The 24,004-nt window shown below is 37.3% G+C and overlaps 4 protein-coding genes across 10 annotated transcripts; 3 read left to right on the top strand and 1 right to left on the bottom strand.

Annotated features, from left to right (window-relative positions):
• The first annotated feature begins 671 nt into the window (after window positions 1–671).
• Window positions 672–4,732, top strand: LOC104816437 (uncharacterized protein At1g04910). 2 transcript variants are annotated; one of them, XM_010545282.2, is made up of 11 exons: window positions 672–736; window positions 876–1,455; window positions 1,736–1,808; window positions 1,904–1,968; window positions 2,115–2,203; window positions 2,371–2,568; window positions 2,800–3,004; window positions 3,093–3,260; window positions 3,377–3,544; window positions 3,958–4,148; window positions 4,283–4,732. In XM_010545282.2, the coding sequence occupies exons 2-11, from the start codon at window positions 1,033–1,035 to the stop codon at window positions 4,464–4,466; spliced, it is 1,764 nt and encodes a 587-aa protein (XP_010543584.1). In that variant the 5' UTR covers window positions 672–736; window positions 876–1,032; the 3' UTR covers window positions 4,467–4,732. The 2 variants fall into 2 exon arrangements, with proteins under 2 accessions (XP_010543584.1, XP_010543593.1); XM_010545291.2 differs by having other exon boundaries at window positions 699–1,455; window positions 2,830–3,004.
• A 994-nt stretch (window positions 4,733–5,726) lies between these two features.
• On the top strand, window positions 5,727–7,479 carry LOC104816429 (transcription repressor MYB6). Its single transcript, XM_010545262.2, has 3 exons — window positions 5,727–6,094; window positions 6,376–6,505; window positions 6,638–7,479. The coding sequence occupies exons 1-3, from the start codon at window positions 5,962–5,964 to the stop codon at window positions 7,206–7,208; spliced, it is 834 nt and encodes a 277-aa protein (XP_010543564.1). The 5' UTR covers window positions 5,727–5,961; the 3' UTR covers window positions 7,209–7,479.
• Window positions 7,480–13,876: 6,397 nt separating this feature from the next.
• LOC104816395 (ATP-dependent DNA helicase mph1) lies at window positions 13,877–21,989 on the bottom strand. Of its 6 annotated transcripts, none has more exons than XM_010545241.2 (24): window positions 21,725–21,987; window positions 21,256–21,619; window positions 21,016–21,159; window positions 20,809–20,891; window positions 20,559–20,673; window positions 20,315–20,406; window positions 20,133–20,208; window positions 19,938–20,059; window positions 19,741–19,854; window positions 19,434–19,627; window positions 19,172–19,302; window positions 19,000–19,060; window positions 18,840–18,910; window positions 18,679–18,708; window positions 18,080–18,099; window positions 17,806–17,971; window positions 17,546–17,673; window positions 17,097–17,438; window positions 16,952–17,024; window positions 15,683–16,231; window positions 15,105–15,569; window positions 14,860–14,914; window positions 14,612–14,758; window positions 13,877–14,512 (listed from the first exon to the last, which is right to left on the bottom strand). In XM_010545241.2, the coding sequence occupies exons 1-24, from the start codon at window positions 21,764–21,766 to the stop codon at window positions 13,963–13,965; spliced, it is 4,134 nt and encodes a 1,377-aa protein (XP_010543543.1). In that variant the 5' UTR covers window positions 21,767–21,987; the 3' UTR covers window positions 13,877–13,962. The 6 variants fall into 6 exon arrangements, with proteins under 6 accessions (XP_010543543.1, XP_010543551.1, XP_010543535.1 ...); XM_010545249.2 differs by having other exon boundaries at window positions 20,133–20,187; XM_010545233.1 differs by having other exon boundaries at window positions 15,683–16,204; window positions 17,546–17,971; window positions 21,725–21,989.
• A 197-nt stretch (window positions 21,990–22,186) lies between these two features.
• LOC104816385 lies at window positions 22,187–23,870 on the top strand. The gene is made up of 2 exons (XM_010545186.1): window positions 22,187–22,339; window positions 23,390–23,870. The coding sequence occupies exons 1-2, from the start codon at window positions 22,267–22,269 to the stop codon at window positions 23,608–23,610; spliced, it is 294 nt and encodes a 97-aa protein (XP_010543488.1). The 5' UTR covers window positions 22,187–22,266; the 3' UTR covers window positions 23,611–23,870.
• The last annotated feature ends 134 nt before the right edge of the window (window positions 23,871–24,004 follow it).

Genomic DNA, 24,004 nt, shown 5'->3' with positions numbered 1-24,004 from the left:
TAAATACTTAGATTAGATGCTATAGTTTTAGATGTGAGAAAACCTTATTGTGTAATAATCTTAGTAAAATACCAATCTTTAGATGCGAATGGCATTTTATTTTATTTTTTGTAAAAAATTAAAATGTTGTACCATTACAATTTTTTTTTTGTAAATTATCTTACCGATTAATACTTCTTTAATAAAAAATACAGAAGATAAGTTTAATTTACGACTCTTAAAAAACCATCTATCTTTTAGAAATTATGGGATTTTGTTGTTTCTTTAGTTAATGTTCTTAATTTCATATTAATACTAGTTAACCGGATGTTAATTACCGGATACATTTTCTATTATGAGAAGACCACGACGTAAAATTCTTTCCTTTTTGTAAATCCCATCCACTTAATTTCCTCAAAACTACCCATCTATATTTTGAAATTAAAATACAATAACCATCTAATAATAAAAAATAATTACCAAGAAGGGCTCAATCAATGAAAAATGGCAAAAATACATCAGGCATTTTTCAGTAATAAAATACCAACTGTAGATATAAATTTCGCTAAATTAAAAGTCCAAAGATGGAAAGTAAAATAGAAAGAAAGAGAAATCAGCCCACGCGGCACTTTAATACGCCTCGACTCTGGATCGAAGCGAAACGACAGCCACTGCTTTACCCACGTGATTACGTTAATTGCTCTAAACGACGCGCAATCCTTTCTTCCTCTCCCTTCTCTCTCTCCCTCTCGAACTCGTCAGTTTCACTCTTTCCTCCTCTTTGCTTCACTTTCTGTTTGTTTCTCGGGAAAATCCCTCCAGCTCTTCGTTTATTCTTCTTTATTTTTTTTCAATTTGATTTGATTTGATTTGATTCGACGTGTGCGGATCACCAGGCAGGTGGAGCCATACCACTTCTCAAGAGAATTTGCCAGAAATGCTTCGTTCTCATCTATTACGAGCGTGCTCTGTTCATGTGAAGCTCGCTGGATCTTCTAGCCTCCATTTCTAGGGTTTTCGGACCTCCGCATCGTCCCCTGAACCGGTTTCGACATGCACGGCCTTAGCCGGCTCGGCAATGGCCGGTCCCTCAGCGTCAGCGTCGGATCTCCGACGTCTCCGCCTTCCTCGCCTCGCATTCGCCATAGCCGCGGGGGGAGCCTAAGCGGATGCTGCTCCCCTGGCGGCGGCGGCGTGTACAGGTCCGGGAAGCAGGGATTGGTGGAGAGACTGGTGTTCGTGCTGGTTTCGGCGGTTTTCAGACGAAAAGGCGTGCTTCTATTGGCGCCACTTTTGTACATTGCCGGAATGTTGTTGTTCATGGGCTCGTTTGGATTCACCGTCCTCGATCTAGGGCATGGTGTTGAGATTATTTATAAACGAGGTCCGCCGGGATCGGTGTACCGGAGTCCTAAGGTCTTCAAACGGCTATGGCCGATGATGGAGGCCGACATAAATGCAACCCATCACAATGCAGTAATGTTTTCCGCCTCGTTTCCATTTTCTAAAATAGATAGAGCTAGATAAATGAATCCGTATCTTCTTCAATGTGTTCTTGGCATGAGTTGTAGCTGAAGTATAAGTTTAGGACCCGTCGTTCCTTTGATGATATTGTGTTAATCTATCATCAAATTCTCCACAACACTTTGCTATACCATGGATTTCTCTGGATCATTCCGGTTGTTTTCGGCTCGTGCAATCTTAGGATAAAAATTGGAAATAAGCATTCGGTGACGTAGTATTTCTGATCATACAGTTGATGACAGCATGGAATCCCAATGTCCAAAGCATATGGAAGCCGTGCATCAGCACTAATGTGTCTACATCAGGTTCCAGTTCTTTACGTCTCTGTTGATGCTCAGTTTGAAATAAGGAACTGTGCTGTGCGTGCTTATGTAACTTTGTCAGCCTTGAGCCTTTGCAGGATCAAATTCTAATGGCTTTTTTATAATCGAAGCAAACGGCGGTTTGAATCAACAGCGTTTGTCGGTATGTCTGTTCTGTGAGACTCGAATATCCACTGTCCATTTATCTGTGCACCGTGTATGTGCGCTAAGGGTGATCAGAGTTGCGTAGCATCGTTTTTTAATTATTCTGCAGGGATGGTTGAATAATTGTACCTCTTTTTGACACAGATATGCGATGCAGTTGCTGTGGCTGGACTGCTGAATGCAACTCTTGTCATCCCAATTTTTCATTTAAACAGTGTATGGCGTGATTCCAGGTTATTGCTGGTTTTGCTTTTGTCCTGCGTTTGAAAGTTTCATTATCCATGATCGTTCTGATGACTGAAGGCTAGCCTTTTTAGGGGTTAATAAGGTCAAAGCTTTGGCTTCTCTAGAGCAGGATTACATACATATTCATGTGCCGCTTTCCCTTTTCTTGCCGCAGCAAATTTGGAGATATATTTGACGAAGACTTCTTCATAGATTCTCTTAAAAATAATGTGAATGTGGTGAAAGAGCTCCCCAAAGACATACTTGAGCGCTACAACTATAATATAAGCAGCATCATGAATTTGCGATTAAAGGCTTGGTCAAGTCCAGCATATTATCTCCAGAAGGTGCTTCCACAACTTTTGCGTCTGGGGTATGCCCCTCACCATCTTTTGCCCATGCTGATTTTTTTTATCATGAAATATTCACTAAAATTTTGTGCCAAGGTCGTGATGTGTTTTTTGTTACTTCATCCAAGATGAAATGGCTTGATAGCTTACGAGACTATGGGCTCTCTTTCAAGGGGTGTATTGTGATTGTAAATCAACTAGGAATGAGATTTGGTTATTGTTTATCAGTTCTGTTATCTTGTGTCTCGCTTTAGGGCTGTTCGTGTTGCACCCTTCTCCAACAGGCTAGCCCATGCAGTTCCTGCACACATTCAAGGGCTTAGATGCCTAGCAAATTTTGAGGCACTGAGATTCTCCGAGCCCATTAGGATGCTCGCAAAGAAAATGGTCGACAGGATGATCGAGAAGAGCTTTCAGAGCGTAGGAAAATATGTTTCTGTTCATCTCCGCTTTGAAACGGTTTAAAATCCACACTCCCTCCACATTTCTTCAACTGCAAGTTCCTTGTTGCCTCTTCTCATGCACTTATTTTTCTTCTCTGTTGAAGGATATGGTCGCATTCTCGTGTTGTGAATATGACTTTGGGGAGGCTGACAAGCAAGAAATGGATAAGGCTCGAGAAAGAGGGTGGAGAGGAAAATTCAGGAGAAGAGGCAGAGTAATTAGGCCCGGTGTAAACCGTGTAGACGGAAAATGCCCTTTAGCCCCACTGGAGGTATCAGACCCTCTCCAAGTTTTCTTAAAATTTGAGCCTGCTGACTTTACCCGCAACTTGATGACAGATAAGGAACTTTACCTTATTGCAATATCGTGTAAACGTCTGCTCTGCAGGTGGGAATGATGCTTAGGGGCATGGGTTTTGACAATAGCACCTTGGTTTACGTTGCTGCGGGAAACATTTACAAGGCAGAGAAATACATGGCTCCTCTTAAGCAGATGTTTCCTCTTCTCCAGACAAAGGATACTCTAGCTACTCCGGAGGAACTTGCTCCATTTAAGGTAATCAAACTTCGACCTTTTCTGTGTCCATATAACATAGACACCATTATGATCACCCATCGGTCAAATACATGATCGGTTGCTGATTTCCAAATTTGCGCGACTCTTTTCCCTCCATTCTTGGGTTTTAGCATGAAGGTTTGACCAATTGGTTGTGGGAATTGATATGATTCCTTTTTCTTTTTTACCAAACATGAGGATCAAATTGTGACATTGTACAATAACCTATGTATGAGCTCTCTCTCCCTGCATGCGAAGTGTTAGGTTTAGTGTCTCCATCCATTGGTTACGGTATCGGTATGAACCTAGTATGGAGTTGATTTCTATCAAACAGGGTATCCTTGTTTCAAAAGGAAAATAACCCGAGCCCCGATTTCTAAAATCTAAAACTAACACTTGTTATTAAATTGAAGGGTCATTCATCAAGATTGGCTGCTCTTGATTACACGGTCTGCCTCCAAAGTGAAGTGTTTGTTTCCACCCAAGGTGGTAACTTCCCTCACTTCTTGATGGGTCACCGTCGCTACCTTTACAAAGGTCACGCCAAGACTGTCAAACCCGACAAGCGAAAATTAGTTCAGCTCTTAGACATCCCCAATATCAGGTAACCCTTTTCCTTCAACGCCATTTGATAAGTTTTGATGTTAAGTGTTGTATCTTTTTGAATGGTAAAGATAAGATTTTGATGGCTTTTTTATGAACTAACAATTGGTGTTTGGGTGATGATGATTTTGAAAGATGGGACTACTTCAAGAAACAAATGCAAGATATGCTCAGACACAGCGACGCAAAGGGAATCGAACTGAGAAAACCCGCTTCGTCACTTTATACGTTCCCGATGCCCGATTGTATGTACAAAGAACCTGAACCCGAGACCAAGACCGAGGCCGAGGCCGAGACCCAAACCGAGCCGACCATATAAATACACAGGACAGCCCAAAAAAAACTCACCTGGAAAGTCATCACCAACACGAACAGTGTGTTAGTAAATCTCACCCTCTCCCACTATACATGTATTTTAATGTTGTATCATCCATCGTCTTTTTCCAGTTGCTCTCTTCTTCTTCTCAAGAGTTTGAGAATATAAAAAAAAAAGAAAAAGATTCTTTTACCTCTCATATCTGAATTTATATGTACATAACATTCTTTTTTTTTTCTTTTTTCTTAACATTGAGACAATTTTTTACACCCATATTTTTTTTATTTACCATCCTACATTTGTTTGTTAAAAAGATTTAGATTTATATATTATCTTTGTCGTCGAGCCTTAACAAGGTAGCTGCCTTAATGGTGTGTGACTGAATCATCTTTTTCAGACTTAGAATTTTATTTTATTTTGGTTGGGAGAAATGACAAAAAGAAAATAGAGGCATTGATGTATGGGGCATCAAAAGATGGTAGGAGAGCCCTCTTGGACCCCGGTTTCTCTAACAAGGTAAGAAACTGGCAAATCATCAACACTATGGTTTTGAATTCCCGTATCCTTTTTTAATCATCTAACACACGGTAAATAAATAAATAAACATAACATACCATGCCCCACCACCACGAAATGGAAATAGAACTAATAAAGGATCATTTATTAATCTTGCCCCGTCTACCTAATTTACCTTTTATTATTACTAAAAAAGAATATTTGCGTAAACAAGAAAATTTTCTTGAATTTTTAAAAAAAATAATTTTACAGCAGATAAAAACTAAAAAATTGGTTTAAAATATATTTAAACAATACTTAATTATATAACAATGTATTGGAAAACGAATATTTGATGGGTTGTTTGTTTTTAATCGATAGTATATTCAACTGCGAAACGCGAATCAAATATTAGAATCAAACGAAAATGCAAAAGGCATAAAAAGATGAAGAATTTACTTTAAATGCAAATTGTTGTAGCAAAATATCTGTACACGGAAAATGTAGATAGAGAAGACAATTATGCAATCTAAATGAAGTATAAATCTTCATGGTCTGTATATATCAATACATTTATATATACAGATAATATTTATCATTTTAACCGACTCAAAATTTAGAAAATGGAAAGAACAAAGAAAAAATATATAAATTATCCATCCTTTTATTTTTTGTATATAAAACTTTGAAAAATAAAAAGCAAAATCAAATCTAACACACGAAAATAGAAAGAGGAGAGAGAAAAAAGGTTACCTACCAAATCCCCACACACTCTCTCTCTCTCTCTCTCTCTCTCTCTCTCTCTCTCTCTCTCTCTCTCTCTCTCTCTGTCACACGCAACAACTTGGTCAAAGTCCCCTCCTTTCATACGCCCTCACAGATCCTACTCTCCTGCCTCCCTCCTCTCCTTATATTCTCCCCCTCCTCCCTCTCTCCACGAACTCCTCCTATACACACACATATACACGTATACATAGACACAGAGAGAGAGAGCTTCATCATCATGGGAAGGTCGCCTTGCTGCGAAAAGGCCCACACGAACAAAGGGGCATGGACCAAAGAAGAAGACCAGCGTCTCATCGATTACATCCGTAAACATGGCGAAGGCTGCTGGCGTTCTCTTCCCAAATCCGCTGGTCCGTTTTCCTTCTCCTCTCTCCAGTTTCTTCTTCCGCAAAAATAAAGCTTGGGCTTCATTACAGTTTCTCCGAATCAGACCTAGAGAGAGAGATAGAGATCTCTGTTTCTGGGTTCTCGTTTTTTGTTCCTGTTCTGATGAAAAGTTCCGGTTTTTGTTTCCGTTGCTTATTGGGTTCGATGAAATCCGCCGCTTCGTTTTCTGTTTTTATTTGTAATTTTACAGAAGAAAAAAACATGGGTCTGATGGATAGTGTCGATGTTTTTGCGTGGAAAACAGGGCTGTTGCGTTGCGGCAAGAGTTGCAGGTTGAGATGGATAAATTATCTTCGGCCCGATCTCAAGAGAGGAAATTTCACCGAAGAAGAAGATGAACTCATCATCAAGCTCCACAGCTTACTCGGAAACAAGTAAATTTCCCTCCTCTGTTTGTTTCCCGAGAAAGTCTGCAACTTTTCCCGGAAAAAAAAAAGACAACAACACCAGATAACCATTTCATCTCCTAACATCATGGGTTTTCTTTTTTGTGGTGGGAATTTTAGGTGGTCTTTGATCGCGGGAAGATTACCCGGGAGAACAGACAACGAGATCAAGAATTACTGGAACACTCACATAAAGCGGAAGCTTCTCAACCGCGGGATCGACCCTCAGACCCACCATCCGATCAACGAATCCGCCGCCCTCTCAGACCCCAAGACGCCGCCGTCTCAGGTAACTCCGGCAGCTCCTCCCCAAAACGCCGCCGTCCCGTCCACCTTCCCCTATCTCAACGCCGTTAAACCCAAAACGGAATATTCCTCCGACAACGGAGCCGCCTCAAGCGGCACGACCACAGACGAGGAAATCCGGCAAAACTCCGACTGTTATCACAGTTATAATACCAACTCCGGACACGAGGAGCTGAATCTGGAGCTCACACTAGGGTCCCGGTCGACCCGGTCGGGCGAGCCGGGTCGGGTCACGGGTGCCGACTCGGAGCCGTGGTGGGCTCCGGAGACCGGCGAGACGGAGACACGTGGAGTATGTCTGTGCTGTAACCTGGGCTCTCGTGAACCTTGTAGGATTCGCCAAACGGCGAAATGGGTTCCCCAGAAGACGGATAGAAAATTTTAAAAGTTTTCGTTTTTTGTAATTTCTGTTCATATCTTTAGTCTTTTCATTGCCATAGGTGATAAAATATGAAAAAAAAAAAAATTCAAATCAATCGATTTGCAAGAACAAAGAAAAACAGTGAAGCATAATTTGCTAAAATTTGTACCTGAATGTGTCATAAGTTTGCAGCAAATTAACTGCAGATGTTAATGTGCTAATATGTAAGCATATGTAAACATGTAATTTGATTATTTTTTTTATCTTATTAAATAAATATATGTATTTAATTTTATATTATTTTTACTTTGTGTATATATTATTTTACACTGTTTTTTGTTCTGATAATTTATCTTTCTAATTAAAATTTTATGTTAAAATTAAAATTTAAAAAATCACATCTAATTTTGGATAGAGAATATATATATATATATATATAGTTGTATAAATATTATCATAGTGAAATTTCTGTTGTTTCCCGCTAATCAATGTCATAATGATGTTATTTGATTGGAAAATGAAATGGTAAAAGGTAGATGATTAGGAATTTAGGAGCAGCTTATGGATTTTTATTTAAAAAAACCTTGGCCTCTATATATTCGAATAAAGTGGTATAAGACAATTAAGAGAATTGAGGGTAATTAGTGATGTCTTCTAGAATCTCAGTTGACTAATATATGATATTTACTATAATATATTACCAACTTGGCCAATTCATTGCGAATGTCAAAACAATGTTAACAAAGTAAGATCTTCCCGAACCAAGTGGGAGAGTGCATGTGCAATGGATATCAATCGGACATGACATCGTTTTCCCGTTACATGGATTTAACAAATAGTCAAATACTTTCTATATATATATATATGTTACTTTTTATATTTGTATATAGAGGTTTATATATCCAAAGAAATAGTTTATTATATTCGTAATCAGTGGTCGATGCAATATTTTAGGTTCTGAGATGGATTTGGTTCAGAAATTTCACATAAAATACAAATTCAGATTTTTTTTAGAGATTTTATTTATCTACAGATTTGAATGTGAAATCATTTGAATGCAAATAAAAAGTGTGTATCTAATTTAATTTGTGTATGTATGTATGTATGTATGTATGTATGTATGTATGTATGTATGTATGTATGTATGTATGTATGTATGTATGTATGTATGTATGTATGTATGTATGTATGTATGTATGTATGTGTGTACATTTACGTTGACACACGAAATGTAACATACTAACATACATAAGACTTTTTCTTTCTTTTTGCCTAACATACAATTATTATTTATTGCAGCATATATTTGGTCTAGAAAAGACGAGCATTTAATGAATTAGTAAAATTATTAATTAGGATATATATATATATATATATATATATAATTTTACGTAAAATTTAATTGTATATAATTTTTAAGATCTAATTAATTGAAACGAAAATTAAAATGATAAAAAAATATTTTTTAAATAGTTATTTTAAAAATTAAACTGAATATAAATTCAAGTAGAATAAATTTTATCATACTAGATATGATTTTTATAAAATTAAAAATCTAAATTAGAAAATTCTAAACTAAGGAAGGTGATGAGATGGAAAAGAAAAGGAATTTGAAGAGGCCACTGATTGGGGAGAGAGAATATAAAAAAAAGGGAGAGGACATGTGACATGTTTGGAGAGATTAATGGACTTAGACAATATAAAATTATAAGTATAATACAATATCAATAATGAGATTGTGAAAAAAATTTATCAATAAAGATATTATTCTGGTTGGATTAAAAAACAGCCCTATTTTTTGAAATTATATATAAAAAAAATGGTGGGGAATGGGATGCAGAAAAATAATTGAATAAATAATGTAAAGATAAATCATGTGAGGAAGAATAGGATGGTAGGGGGAATGTGAGATTTAGGTATAATCCAGCCAAACATCATACCCACTTTTCCGGTAATGAAAAAAGCTAAATCATTATAAAATTCCCTATGAAATCGTCGGTAAGTAGTTAGGTAATATAATGTAATATATAATATTAGATTATATGATACAACCTTAATATATATGCACCATATACAAGCATTCACGAAACAACAGGCAAACATATATAACCTAACAAAAATATAATCATGAGGACAATAAATACTAATAGACATGTATATTTCCTTTCGAATATATAAAAACGAATTAAATAATATATAATTGGATCAAATCACATTTCACATCTATCTTGTCAGCATTGATAGGCAAATTGTGAGAGGATTTAGTTGAAATCTGAAGAATTAGACAAAAAAGAAATTGAACTTGCTAGGAATATTGATACGCATCTCAATATTTACATAAATATTAAAGATGGGTCTAACGAAGGTCGGCCAACATGTGGGTATAATAACTAATATGAGCTGCCTATATATTTTCCAATTATTTAAATTTATAATCACATGCTATTTTATAGTGTCACCCACATTATATGCTCTGATTAGGATTAATTAGGTGCGGTTTAATTGTACATTCACGTGCATGCATGCATGCATGACAGCCAACAACTCTTTGCACACTTACGTACACACGTACACATGAAAATTGGATCCAACACAGAAAAGTCTAACAAAATTCCGACGATTTCTCCATGGTTAGTAACTATATATTTACATGCATGGAGAACATAATGTACAATGCCAAAGGGATGTATACTGATTATGTAAATTTATAATTATGTAATTATGTAAATACACCAATTGTTTAAAGATTTCTCGATCACGATCATTGTTTCGATTAAAAAATATATATGTAGAGCTTGTATGAGAGACTAATAGATCATCAATCACCTAATGTAAAGCCATTTGTATGATATATATTCGAGTGTGGACTGTTTTATGATCAAGCAGTTGGCTAAAACATTTCACATGTCGCATGTGCATGCATGCACGCACAAGCCAATGTGCAATGAGAGGTCGTGCGTAATGTAACCTATTTTTTTACTAGAAAATATGAAAGATTCGCATAGTAAAAATTATATACCATTATTCTTTATTCGGTTTAGATTTCTCTGTTTATATGGATAATTAGAATTTTTTACAATTATACTATTTCATCTCTATACATTTTAATATTAAACCCCGATAAAATAACCAAAATTTACGTGTCTCCACCATGATACATGTTTTGCCATTTTTTCCCCTAATTATAAAATATAATTTAACGTTTAAGATAGGAAAATGATTTTAAAAAAAAAAAGTCTAAGACGACGAGAAAGCTGACCGAGAGTGACTGAAACGAAGAAGAAAAAGGTGGTAAAGAAGTCAAATTTTCCTCATACTTTAGAGCAATAAATAGAAACCGTGTTGTCTTTCTTGTGGCTGCATGCAGTTTGATTTGAAGTCTTAGGAGTATACGTAGATGACAATTGCACGCACTTGACAAATTGAGTATATAATGCAATGGAAAATCCAAAAAAAAAAAATTAGATGATAGAGATTTGAGAAATAAATCATTAGAGGCTATTATAACTATTTATTATCAAATGTTTAGGATTATAGCACATAGAGACAACGTATAACCCCGTATATTATATATATATATATATATATCACTATACTGTCTATATATATAGTACAGAAGACATCCTCCGAGATCTTGCCCAAACGTTTCGGTTCTCGTGACCCTTCACTTTCACAGACGCAAACGCAAACCGTTAATGTACATACAGATATAGTAGCAGCAACTACTAGCAAATGCAATGGTCGGTTTTATTAGTTGCCAATTAAGTTCGAGATGAAAGAAGAGGGTGATGGAGACAAGACAAAGGTTGGTGTTGGGTAGATAGATAGATACATCTTTGCAACTACCCCTTGTATTTTCTTCATCAATGCCCTTCCCTACTTTGAAATTATACACACACACACATGTATATATGAATATATATTATAGACATTCATTCATAAAATCTTTAAAAGCAACATTATTTCGCTTGATTGATACACTTTAAATCGATTTTGCAGATATTTGAATAAAGGGTAAAAGATGATTTGGGGGAATTTTTAGATATCTCATGATCAAATTAATACATGAGGCGAGAAATGATAAATGTTACGTATGGGAATTCACTTGAGGTGGACTAGGGAGAAAAAAAACTTATCATAAGCACCTTTATTGCCACCGTTAGATTTCCATAAATAAATAAATAATATAGTTTCTGGTGGGATCCCTTTTTTTTTTATTCTCTTTTCGTGCCTTGGAGGCCTTCCATTGATTTAGTGAATAAATATCTCATCCCATATATAAATACAGTATCTACCTCATATATACACACACTATATATATCGCTAATATTGACGACAAAAGATCGAGAATAATAATCCAAAAATTGTTCTCAAAAGATTTCAGAAGATGAGGGAGACGAGATGAATGATAGATGTGTCAAGAAAAATGGAAAGGGATATATATATATATATATATATATACATATATATATATATATTCATTTATTTATTTATTTTGTGAACACATTGTTAGATCGGGTTGCCACTTGCCACAATACATCTTATTCTCATACATCTCTTGTCAGCCAGTTTTCCATAAATAACATATTTATAAGAAAAAAATGTTTTCCAATATCTTTTTTTTTGTTAAAGTCTAAGACACTTTATAATTGGGTATCTATTTATTTATTTTGACAAATTTTTGAATTTGAATTCTCCAGTTTGATGTAGATTCATGCATTAGCCGTTTAATTTAAATTTATTTTAAAATACTTCACTATACGCGTATAAAAGTTTATTATTATTATTATTATAAGGGATAATCCAAGAATCAAGACAGTGTGGACTGTCTGTGGAGTTTGGGGGTGAGCCGGCCGGTTTTCTGTTCTACCCACGTCTGGACTAAAAGTTTTATCTTCAATATTTTAATTTAATAACTTGAAAATTATATTTGAATTTATTCCTAGTATCAAAAGATTACGTTCCAGAAATTTAATCTTCGAAGATATTAATATTTGAATCTTATTACCATCATATATATATATATAGTTATATTAAGTTCAAATATAAAAAAATTATAGTGAAATATAATCTAACTTTTTGAACACCAATATATATATGTATGTCAACTACGACAACATGGTCTATGCGACAGATATAATCATAATTATTCAATTTTATGGGTTTTAATTTACTGTATTTTAACAATGTGAACATAAGATCAAAGGCTAGAACGAGATTAACTAGGAGCGAAGCAAAGCATATTTGCCCTAAACCAAAATTAAAATAAAATAAAATAAGATAAGAAAGAGCCCTCACCTCACCTTATCGCCGCAATTTGGAGCGGATTTTAAAGACTTTAATATAAATCATCATTAACCAATTTACTTGTCTCCACCACCCAAGGCTCAACACACACACAAATATTAAAGTTTCCTTAATTTTCATTACATATAATATTAATTATTTTTACATAAAGTGAAATTAATGGAGTTCACGAAATAAACGCAAAATTATTTGATATTCCGTGAATTATTATTATTATTATTATTATTGTAGCCGTTTATAAACCACCCAAACGTAAAAATATTTTTTAAAAAATAATAAAAAGATATTGAGGGAGTGGAGAAGGCCAAAAGGAAAAAGGATAAACACTGCAAAAAGTGGAGATTGAAAATTTGGAAAAGATAAGGGGTTGGTAGGATGCTGACGTCACCCTTCTCACCCTTTCCTTTGTTGTTGTTTTTTTTTTATTTTGTCGTTTGTGCGTGATGTTTTTTTCAAACTTTTTGAAATATATTAATTATAATTCTGAAGTAAAGTAAATTATAAATTATTTGGACTATTTCAATCATCAGGTAGGATAGTTATTTCTCTGAATTAAATTTCATTTAAAATATACAAAATTTTTAAAATATTAATAAATAAATTTCCGCATGAATATATATATATATATATATATATATATTTATAAAAAATCTGATCCTACAATAACGATAAAATTTATGATCCATTGAGTGGTAGCAAAAACATTAAGGTTTTTTAGTTCTTTTTGGAATCACGAAAACCCTTGGACTTTGGAATATTGATGTGATTCGTGTCCTATCCATAAAGCTATATAATTTATGCTATTTTTTTTACTACCAAGATATACACTTTATAATATGTTAAGATGATAAAATATTTACTGCATGGAATTTATGCTGGAAATTTGTATATGATGGAAATAAAATTTCTAAATTGCACGGGTCACTGGTTTATTTTCATATACATAATATACTCTCTTTTTTTATCATTTTAGTTTGATAATGAAGTACTAATTTATCAATAATTTAAATTCTATATATCATAAATACCGCCTAATATTAAAGTATTAGATTCTATGTATCAAACAAGCTATTTGTTCTTTTTCCTTGAAAGTTAAAAGGAAACACCCCTTTTATCAAATATCTCCAACTTGGATGCATCCGTTCGAATATAGAATGGGCTTCACAGTTAGGCCCATTTAAAGGCCACTTTTATACGCAAAGCCCATTTACCGCCTAGGAGCCCATTTAAGGCCCAACATTTTATAAACAAGCGCTATTTGGCCCAAAATTCACATTCCAACGTATTCGCGTGTACGATTTCAGACACTCTTGGTTATGCGTAATGCTAAAAAAAACAATCGTTGGCCTCTTTTGATTTATATTGTGACCATTTTATCGCATGCATGAAAAAAACCCTACCTTACACACTACGTTACCATCTTGTCACTCTTTACAAAATAACTTAAACCATCTTTCTTAGCCACAAAGAATCACCAGAATCCCAGATCAAAAGAAGGCTTATCCTTCTCCACATCATTACAACGCAAATGCGAACGTAAAACAGTGGCTTCGGCCTCTGCCTCTGCCTCTGACCTCTGTTTCAATAGCAGCGTGGCCTGTGCTTCCACCGCATCGAAATCCAATGTCTCATAGAATGCATCATCATCATCGTCACCATTTTCCAATGCATCGGCATTGTCTCTAACTGTCTCAGAGTGTTCCAGTGAAGCAAACTTGTCCTCTAGATTGATCATCGGGACGTTTCCCGTGTTATTATGTAAGCCGAATTTCCTCTTTCGAGTCTCTGTTGCTGTCGTGTCATGTTCCCCCGAAACATCATCTCCTTTGCTTGTCATGTTCAGGTTTATGTCCGAAGGTTCTGAATTTGTTCTCGGGGTCCTTAAAGAAGACAGTGATCTGTCTGAAGAGCTTTGGTTCTCGTTTATTATCGTCAAGGGCCCAACAGAGACGGGACTCGGGCTTGATGAGGGTAAATCGAATAGCCTCCTTGGAAGTGGTGATTGGCTGAGCAAAGAACGTCTGCATAAGGAGTTCTTAAAGGCTTCAGTTCTTGCAAATTAGATAGAACAAAGATTTGCTTGGTATACAGTACACAATGATCTATCTATATATATATACCTGTAAATGGCCATCATGTCAACTTTGCCAGAGTTAGCTTGAGTACTAGACGTAGGGTTTGTTCTATCATCTATGAAACTATCTTCGTACGAGTTATCAGCCACATCATCCTTCTCATCAGCCGACATTTCGGCTTCTGAAGAAACCCTGGTTGTAAAAAAAACATCTCTCATGCTTTGTCCTCTCTCAAGCTTTGTGAATGCGAAAAAAGGCCAACAATGTTGATTGCAGAGAAGATAAGAACTTACTCGGCTTCCTCATCGATGAAGACTCTGACATTGGCGTCTAAGCAGTTCTTTTTGCCTTAAAAGGAGAGTGACCAAGTGTTAGCAGCCCACAAACGTCACTTGATAAGCAAACCGAGACACTAAAGGTATATGGGTTTGAGCAAAAACCCATTTCTGAATGGAAAATGATGGTATGCGATCGGAAGTGTGTAAGAAACTAGAGATAGTAAATATAACGTCATTTCTAATAGCACAAAACCAGTTACCTCCGACATGCTTTTTTCCACGAAAACTAGTGTGAGGACGAGATCTTGCATGATTCACTTCTGCCATACCAGAGCCGTTCTCTTTCAAAGTTGCTGCGCAATCTCCAAGCTTACGCAATCTCTTTAACTTGCGAGGCTGCCTGGTGATTTCTGATTTTTCTCCAGAACTTAACCGCCAATCCTTGCTAGCATTGCTGCTTGTGATATCTGCCAAGGGAGTTCTCCATTCCCCCGGAACGGGAGAAACCATGAAGCAGTTCCTTCTTTCACTTGCCAAATCTTTCTTCATCTGGGGAGTTTTCAATTCATTGCTCCCAGACGTATAGTGAGACTCCCCACCTTCTTCATTCCTTCTCTTTGATTTAGAAGGCTCTTGTGCCAAATCACTATTAAACCCGACAGGTGAAGACAGCTCTGGAGGATCAAGTTCCTCTTCCTCTTCTATGTTGTTTTCTTTCGTAGCCCCTGCAAAAATTGAATATGTCAGAAAAAAAAAGTGTTAATCTAGCTTTGAACAGGGACCCTGTGCAGTGGAGCCTTTAGAACATGTAAACGAGAAATTAAGAGACTACACCGACCTTGATCATAGACGGGTGAATCAGGAACAACACCACTCTTGATAAAGTTAGTCAGCCTCGGACTAAGCTCCTCTTCGTCAAAATCATCTTTATCCGATAATATCAAGATTTTGTCATCATCAATCTCCTCTCTTCTGCCTTCATCCTCTGAAAGATCATTCTCTAAAATTTGAGCCTCTTGTACCGGAATGACCCAATTTGGCGATTCTCCTTGTTTAAAGTCGTGTGAAATGTCAAGGTTTCTGGCCTGAGAAGCTTTCATAATAAGATCAATGTCGGATGCATTGAGGCCAGAATGTCCTGTTTTAGTCAAAGCAGTACACTTCGAACATGGCACATAAGCAGACAGTGAAACGGGAACAGGCATAACAAAGACCTTCCCCAGATTATCGACGGATACACATTCTGAGCCGAAAAGATATTGATGTGTTGGTAAAGATTCTTCATAATCTTTCTCAGCGGTCACTAAAGTGCTTGTGGGAGATGCTGCAGGGTCCTTAGCTTTTGTTTGTGATGTGTTGTCTAGCGAATCGTCAAAAAATGGCAAATCTGCACATTGGTTTGACAAAATGAATGTGCTATGAAGCATTCAGGGAGAGTGCCTGATTTTCAGGAAAATGAAATGCAGATGAAACAGAAAAAAGAAAGCACTTGAATTGTAATGATATCCCAGCTCTAGGTGTGGGCATGAATATAAACACAAATCTCAGTACTGCAGTTACTTATGAAGAAAAAGGCAACGAGTTTTCACGAAATCAGGTACGTGCAAATTTCCTCATGTTCACAGTTTATTATGATCCCACATTGACCAGATATGAGATTGCTAGAAGTCTAGATTTATCCCATTAAAAGGTAACTTTAAGGGTGAGCTCTACCAATGAACCCGTAAGAAAAAGTATAAACCTAGGGTAGACTTATCAGTGTTAAATCAAATCCCGGGCAAAAGGTTCATGTCGAAAAAAGGCAACCTACCATATAACAACCCGGACATGTCAAATTGGAGTCCAGGGATTTTTTAGCAGAAGCATTGGTTGATTGTTTAGAAGTGTATGGGTACCTCCTCTTATAAGCTAATTTTCAATAGTTAATTCCGTACACGAATTTGTGAGAATTGGTAATTGACACAGTATAGATTGGTTCCTATATGCTTTCTCTCTTCTTTTCCAAGTGTTATCTAAAACTAATCTAGTGCCACTTTGAAATGATAACAAAGCAATGACTTTCTTAAGCACAATGGTACTCCAACGAGATAAATGAGATTACTTTTACCTTTTGTGCCATCACCGACTTGCAAGGCTGCATCAAACCCATCTTTGTTGCTCAAAGGGGCTTCATCCTGCAACTGTTAGATCGAGATTCTGCATGAAGAAAGCAACCTTCAAAAAGGATTTCACACCAAAATTAAGAGCCAAACCTCAGTGAAGAAGCTTTTGTTCTGTTCAGAAAATGTTGCATCCTGCAAGCACTGCATGGCATCAATCAACATTCCTGTCCTATGTGAATGCATTACATTGTGCACTTTGGAAGGCAATGCTTGGAAGTGAGGGAATGCAATCAACGACGGTCTCCGCGTGCTTCCTCCATCTTGGTTGAAATACTTGGCAAGCAGATTCGTCTCCGCAGGTGTAAGTTTTTTCTGGAAAGCAGGAGTCTCAGAGGTGGTGCCAACATCTTCTTGCAGCTTCTTTCCACGAGGAACAAATTGTTTGATTGAAAGCTCAACAAACTGGACTTCTGGTTTGAAAACATGGGGAATCTATACCACATTATGGTAACTTAAATGAGTTAAAAAAAAGTTGATGACTTAAGTTGCCTGGTGAAAAGAGCAAATACTGTCAGAAAGGTCATTTAGACAGCTCTTACCATCCTCGGACTTGGATGAAAATCAAAGCTATTCATTCCTCCATTTCGCATGTGCTTTTTTATAGACCGACCATTTGCTTGCTTTCTCGTATATGCCTTTATTTCTGACCCTTCACAAGCGAGAACTAGTAAAGGCTTGTCAAGGAATTGCATAACAATGTGCTCCAACATAATTTTCACTGGAAATAAGATGGTGAAATGATCGAGAACATATGCATAAATCAAATGACATGTTGACAAAAAAAATCGTTTAAGGATATCAACTCGTCCATCGTGCTTCCTTCCAGTTCTTCCCATGCGTTGAATCATCCTCAATGGCGAAACATTAGCATCAAAACATATAACTAGATCAACTTCCATTATGTCTAGGCCTTCTTCACCAATAGATGTCGCAACAATGACGTTGAACCCACCAGCTCTGAATTTCTGTTTGAAATATGATTGCACCATGCAAGAGATGGTAAAGAGAAAACAAAGCAAAGCAGCATTGCAGTAAACAAGTGCAAATTAACGGGGAAAAAAAAACAGAAATACCTCCAGAACTGCCTGCTGAAATAAAGCTTGGGCTTCATTACAGTTTCTCCGAATCAGACCTAGAGAGAGAGATAGAGATCTCTGTTTCTGGGTTCTCGTTTTTTGTTCCTGTTCTGATGAAAAGTTCCGGTTTTTGTTTCCGTTGCTTATTGGGTTCGATGAAATCCGCCGCTTCGTTTTCTGTTTTTATTTGTAATTTTACAGAAGAAAAAAACATGGGTCTGATGGATAGTGTCGATGTTTTTGCGTGGAAAACAGGGCTGTTGCGTTGCGGCAAGAGTTGCAGGTTGAGATGGATAAATTATCTTCGGCCCGATCTCAAGAGAGGAAATTTCACCGAAGAAGAAGATGAACTCATCATCAAGCTCCACAGCTTACTCGGAAACAAGTAAATTTCCCTCCTCTGTTTGTTTCCCGAGAAAGTCTGCAACTTTTCCCGGAAAAAAAAAAGACAACAACACCAGATAACCATTTCATCTCCTAACATCATGGGTTTTCTTTTTTGTGGTGGGAATTTTAGGTGGTCTTTGATCGCGGGAAGATTACCCGGGAGAACAGACAACGAGATCAAGAATTACTGGAACACTCACATAAAGGAACTTTTTGGGACTGCCCTTTCAATGTCTTGCCTGAAAGATGAGAGATCAATGAACAGGATTAGCTAACAGGAAATCTTGATTCGTAAAGCTCCTGGCATAACTCTCCATAAAGGCCAATTTTTCAGTTAGATGAAAAAGAAAGATAAGCATGAGCGACAAACCTGAACTTTGACCAATAAACTCGGTTGCTTTAACCACATCTCCAATATTATCTAGTGCGCTCATTATGTCTCTGAAGATGAATGCAATCAGGTCAAGCCCATAAAGCAAGAGAGTAAACAAACAAGCTGGAAGAAACAATGAGATCTTAGATCATTTCACCTAACACTTCCTCTGAAATTTGAGAAAACAATGACCCTTGATGACTTTGGATCCGTCATTTCTGCAACCAATACCATACACACATCATTATTCAGTCCAGCCTCAAAGCAGAAAAAGAACAAAAGTACACTTTCCTAATCACATTGTAACAGAATAACAGAAAGCAACATACTGAAATGATCAACTAGCACTTCTAACATCTTCGACAATTTGGGGCTTGGTGCCCCATTTGACATGCTCTGTTGCATCAAAAGCTTTGCTTTCCTAATGTCTTCATTTTTACTCATCAGCCTAGCAAATGGCCTGCAAAGGCAATGGCTGTAAAACTTGTTCGAAAGTACAGTGAAACTCATAAGAAATAAGAACTAATCCATATGAACAGTATTCTTATTGTTTTCAGAAATAAGAACTAAACAACAGAGCAAAGAACATACCCTTGCTGTAACTTCTCTTCTAGCATCTCATATGCTGGCCTTATTCCATGACTCGAAAGGAGCTTACGTACGTGATACAGAGTAATAAGAGCTGCAAAGCAAGCTTCAACATCTCCGTGATTTACATGGGGAAGGCCTGTAGGAGGTGCTTGGCGAAATTTATCCCTTGCAGTAAGTAAATCGCACGGACTAAACTGTCAAACATGACGGGAAGAGGTATGATCACTAAAATAAGCTGTTGAAATTCACATGAGAAATATTAAAACTATTGCAGTGGCAAAGAAAATCAGACGATCTAGATCCTTACAGTTTGATAATCTCTGTTTTGAATAAGTCCAAACGAACTGAGCCTGGCTGCATAAGGACGTATAACATCTAGCAGGCGTTTATTTATCTCATCAGCATCTCGACCCAAGGGAACCTGCTATACCAGAACGGGGCTAAATAATAGGAAATGAATTTAGAAAATAACAGATTTTGGAAAGCAATTCAACCAACTTGCACCTCAATTAGTTCCACTTTTCTGTTGTGAACGTAAGGGCTAACATCATGGTCACTCTCATTTCGATATTCGAGTGTGGATATCTGCAAACTGTCAATGATACCTTGGATGGCCTGTGTCTTTGCTGACAATCAAGGTAAGTGTTAATGGACTGAGGATACAAAATGAATGAAGTCATACCAAAAACAGTCACTTACACCCAGGAGTTGCACTGAGAGCCAGTATTCTCAACTTCACCGGTACTGCCATCAACTGAAGATTAAAGAGCATCAGCTACTACCTTGGTCATTTACGTACACGAAGATAAAGAACACCAAGATAAGGCAAGATGCATGTCTAGAGGTGCAAAACAAGAACTATCAAGAAGTAGATGACAAACCTCACGAACTACAACACAGTATGAATAATTCCCTGATGCTCGATGAGCCTCGTCAATTACCAAGCAAACCAAGTAGTTCACATGACATGAGCCTGAAAGAGGTAAGTAGACTAATCAGAAGGAGCGGTGAATTCAGCTTTCTGACAACAAAATAAATCCATAGTTTACAGTAGATCCATTAATTGAGTGATCACTTCAGATAGTAGAAAACAAAATACGAGTACATTCACTTCTGAAGAATAACCTGATTGTATATCTTTCTCGAGAACTTGTGGAGTGACAAAGAAAACCCGTTTGTTTTTCCACAAGCAGGCCCTCTTGGCAGGACTTGTCTGACCTGTCATGTCAATTGTCCACTCCTGCAGTCAGTTTAACCAACATCTTCTCAAAATGCATCTATGGGTCTGATTAAAACAGATTCCTAATATCAGGCGATGGAAATCCATCAGATTTTTTTTTTCCTGCAGAGAGTTCATCAAGAAAGAATCACTTACTTGGGGTATACCCACAACATTATGGCATGCCTCAATCTGCTGCATGACGAGTGGCCGAGAAGGCGCTGCAAAGACAATTTTACCTAGGACCAACATAAACAGCCTCCAGTTACACTTCTATTTCAGTTATTAGAGCACCATTGTTCTTTGAAAGAGAATACTTTCAGGACATTACATGGAAACAGAAGCCGGCGCGAGGGGTCTTACCTTCTGGAAACCATCTAAAGTAATTGTACATGACGACAGCAGCTATAAGTGTTTTACCGAGCCCTGTCGGCAACGCCACCAATGTGTTTGAAAACAAAGCAGTCTTAGTTATTGAGAATTGATAATCTCGATGAGGAACGTTCACTGCATAGAGCAAAAAGCACCAATCATAAGCACGCCAATTTCATCACAACCATTAAAATCAGAAGAAGATCATAGGTAAGCTACAAACTCAGCAACCTGGATAAATCCAAGTTTTAGCTGCCTCTGGATCAATATCGACGCGAGGATTCTTATCATCGTCGTCCACAAAAAATTCATTTACTTGCGGATTTGAAACTATTCGATTGCCCGGTGGAGGTATGCCCGTAGTCCTTCCAATAAACCTATCGAGCGTAGACTGTTTAGTAGCCACAGGTTTATTGCCACTGCCGAATGCAGGACCGCCCAGATTGTTCTTCCTAACAGAAGCATCGGTGGTGGAAACGAAATGGGACGATGAAGAAAGAAATGAAGACGGATGAGGAACAGAACAAGAAGCATTTGAGGTGTTCTTCTGACAAGCCAAGTCGATTTCTCTCACCGCAGCTTCCCAATCGAACTCCTGAACGGAAAAATCAGAATAAAGGAGAGAGGAACAAACCAGGCGCTTTAGACATAGAAAACAACAAAAACCCAGAAAGTGAAACAGCGGAAATTTTCAACTCACGTCTGCTTCTTCGACAATTTCTATCGGAACCTCGGAACCCATATCGGCAAATCACTTTATCCTTTCCCGGGATCTATTCTGAACTCGACCCATCATCCGGAGTCTTTCTATGTCACGATTTCCCCACAGATATTCGACACCGCCGTCATAAACTGAGTGACTATGACGGTGTTCTGTCGCAGGAACCCTCACCGGAGAGAGGGAGAGAGGGAGAGAGGGAGAGAGACGCCGAAGATTGGCGGGCAAATCTTGGAAAAAGAAGCTTTTTTTAATTTCCCAAACAAAATTCTTAAACTTTCAAAGCCCCATCGGCTCATGCCGACCCATACATATAATGACATAAACATAGGCCCAATAAGATTTATAAGTTGTAATATAGGCCCATATCGTTGTTAATTGGGCCTAGGTTAAGGCCCGTTATACTTGGGGGTTGAATAACACTTGGTGGAAGATCAACACGCAAGGAAAAAAAAGTTGTGCGGCCGCCTCCGGGAAGAGAATTCTTCTTCGTTTTGAATCCCTGCGTAGAGACGACGGAGACGATGGCTTTGAACAATGGTATAAGATCCGCCACGAAGCTGTTCGTTTCATCTGAATCGGCTAGCTTGAGATCAGGTTAGCTCGTCTCCTCCTGAAGAATTCTTTTGATTTCCCCCTTTTTCTGTTTGGTTTCCGAGAAAATGATGGAAAATTATTAGAGTTTAAGGATATAGGCGTAGTTGCGAAGTGAATTGCTGGTAATTTGTTTTCGTTCAGATCTAGTCGAAGGCGTGTATTTTGGATCAAGACGAATTTCGTCTTCACGGATTCTCTATCTTCCCTATCTGAAGCTTTGTGAACTGTTTATCACTACTTAGGCAATCTGTTAAGAGTTTTATGAGGCTCACGATTCTGGAGATTTTTATGAGTTTGTCTATTGTTCTGGTTAGCTAAGCATAGTAGTGAATCGGTGGTAAAGTGTCGAAATGCTATGTGAGTGAAAAAATTATGAGAGCATATCTAATAATTAGGCCAAGAACGATGCGTGACAACATCTATAATTATGAACTCTGTGAATTAGTTCTCATGCCGCTTCATTTCTGATGTTTTTGTATGAACGATATCCTTGATTTCCGTTTAAATTTCTGTCAAATGTCCTTTAATTTTCTGATTCTACAACAAAACACTTGCTTTAAGAGTTTCTCCTACCAATAGCTTCGCGGCGTGATTATGGAGCTAAAGAATTGGGTTCTTTCTCTTGTGATTTCTCGGCCTGAAGATGCTTATGTTTCTTGCTTGGTGGTCCTCCTAAGACATTTTTGTCTTACATATCCTCACATTGCAAGTATAACAAATTAACAATAATGTTGGTAGTGTCTAGTTTGTCCAGCAATTTGGAACTTTGGCTAAAACAGTCTATGGTTGATCCATTTATGATGGTCCATTTTCATGTTGATCAAATATTGATTGCAATCAGATATATCCAAAGGCTCCTCTTTAAAGCTCATTTTTTGTGCATTCTTAAAACAGATATCTCAAAAAACCCTGATCATACCCCAACACCTGCAACCTCAGCTGAAGTGTGTGATCAAACCCTGATCTTGTTAAACATCAGGCGAAACAAATGACCCATCTTTTTAATCAACCAAACCCTAAATCCCGTAACATTTTCCTTTGATCGAACAGTGATGAAAAGAGGCTTCCATTCTACCAGAGTGAAGAGGATGGGCGGTGGCCATCACCACGATGAACCGTACTACCTCCACGCAAAGCACATGTACAACTTGGACAGGATGAAGCATCAAGCTCTCAAGATGTCTCTTGGTGTTTTCACGGCTTTTAGCATCGGCGTGGGTGTTCCCATTTACGCCGTCGTTTTCCAGCAGAAGAAGACAGCCTCGAGCTGATCATATCTCGCTTGCCCACAACAAGACAGGTCTTTCTTTGCTCACTTGGTAGCATTGCCAAGAACATTATCGGTATGAGTTCAAACTCAAAACCCTCATTTTTTTTCTTTGCTATTGACTCTCTCTGCCATTTGCTGATGTCGGAAAGAGTAGGAATCTTCAGCAAAATTCCCAATAAAAAGAAAAGGCACTGCCCCACTTTTTCTTTATTTTGTTATCTGCCGTTTCATTAGAGATTATAATAATCGGCATTGTAACTATCTCTTCAGCAAATATTATATACTATATATATATATATATATAGAGAGAGAGAGAGAGAGAGATGATTAGGGTAAAAGAAAAAGGGCAAGTTTAATCATTCTGGGTTTAGAAAGCCGCTATCATAAAATTTCCT

The sequence above is a fragment of the Tarenaya hassleriana genome, unplaced genomic scaffold (genome assembly GCF_000463585.1).
Source record: "Tarenaya hassleriana unplaced genomic scaffold, ASM46358v1 Cleome1, whole genome shotgun sequence".
NCBI classification, from domain to species: domain Eukaryota; kingdom Viridiplantae; phylum Streptophyta; class Magnoliopsida; order Brassicales; family Cleomaceae; genus Tarenaya; species Tarenaya hassleriana.
Note: the sequence above shows the minus strand (reverse complement) of the source record. Positions and strands in the feature narration are given on the sequence as shown.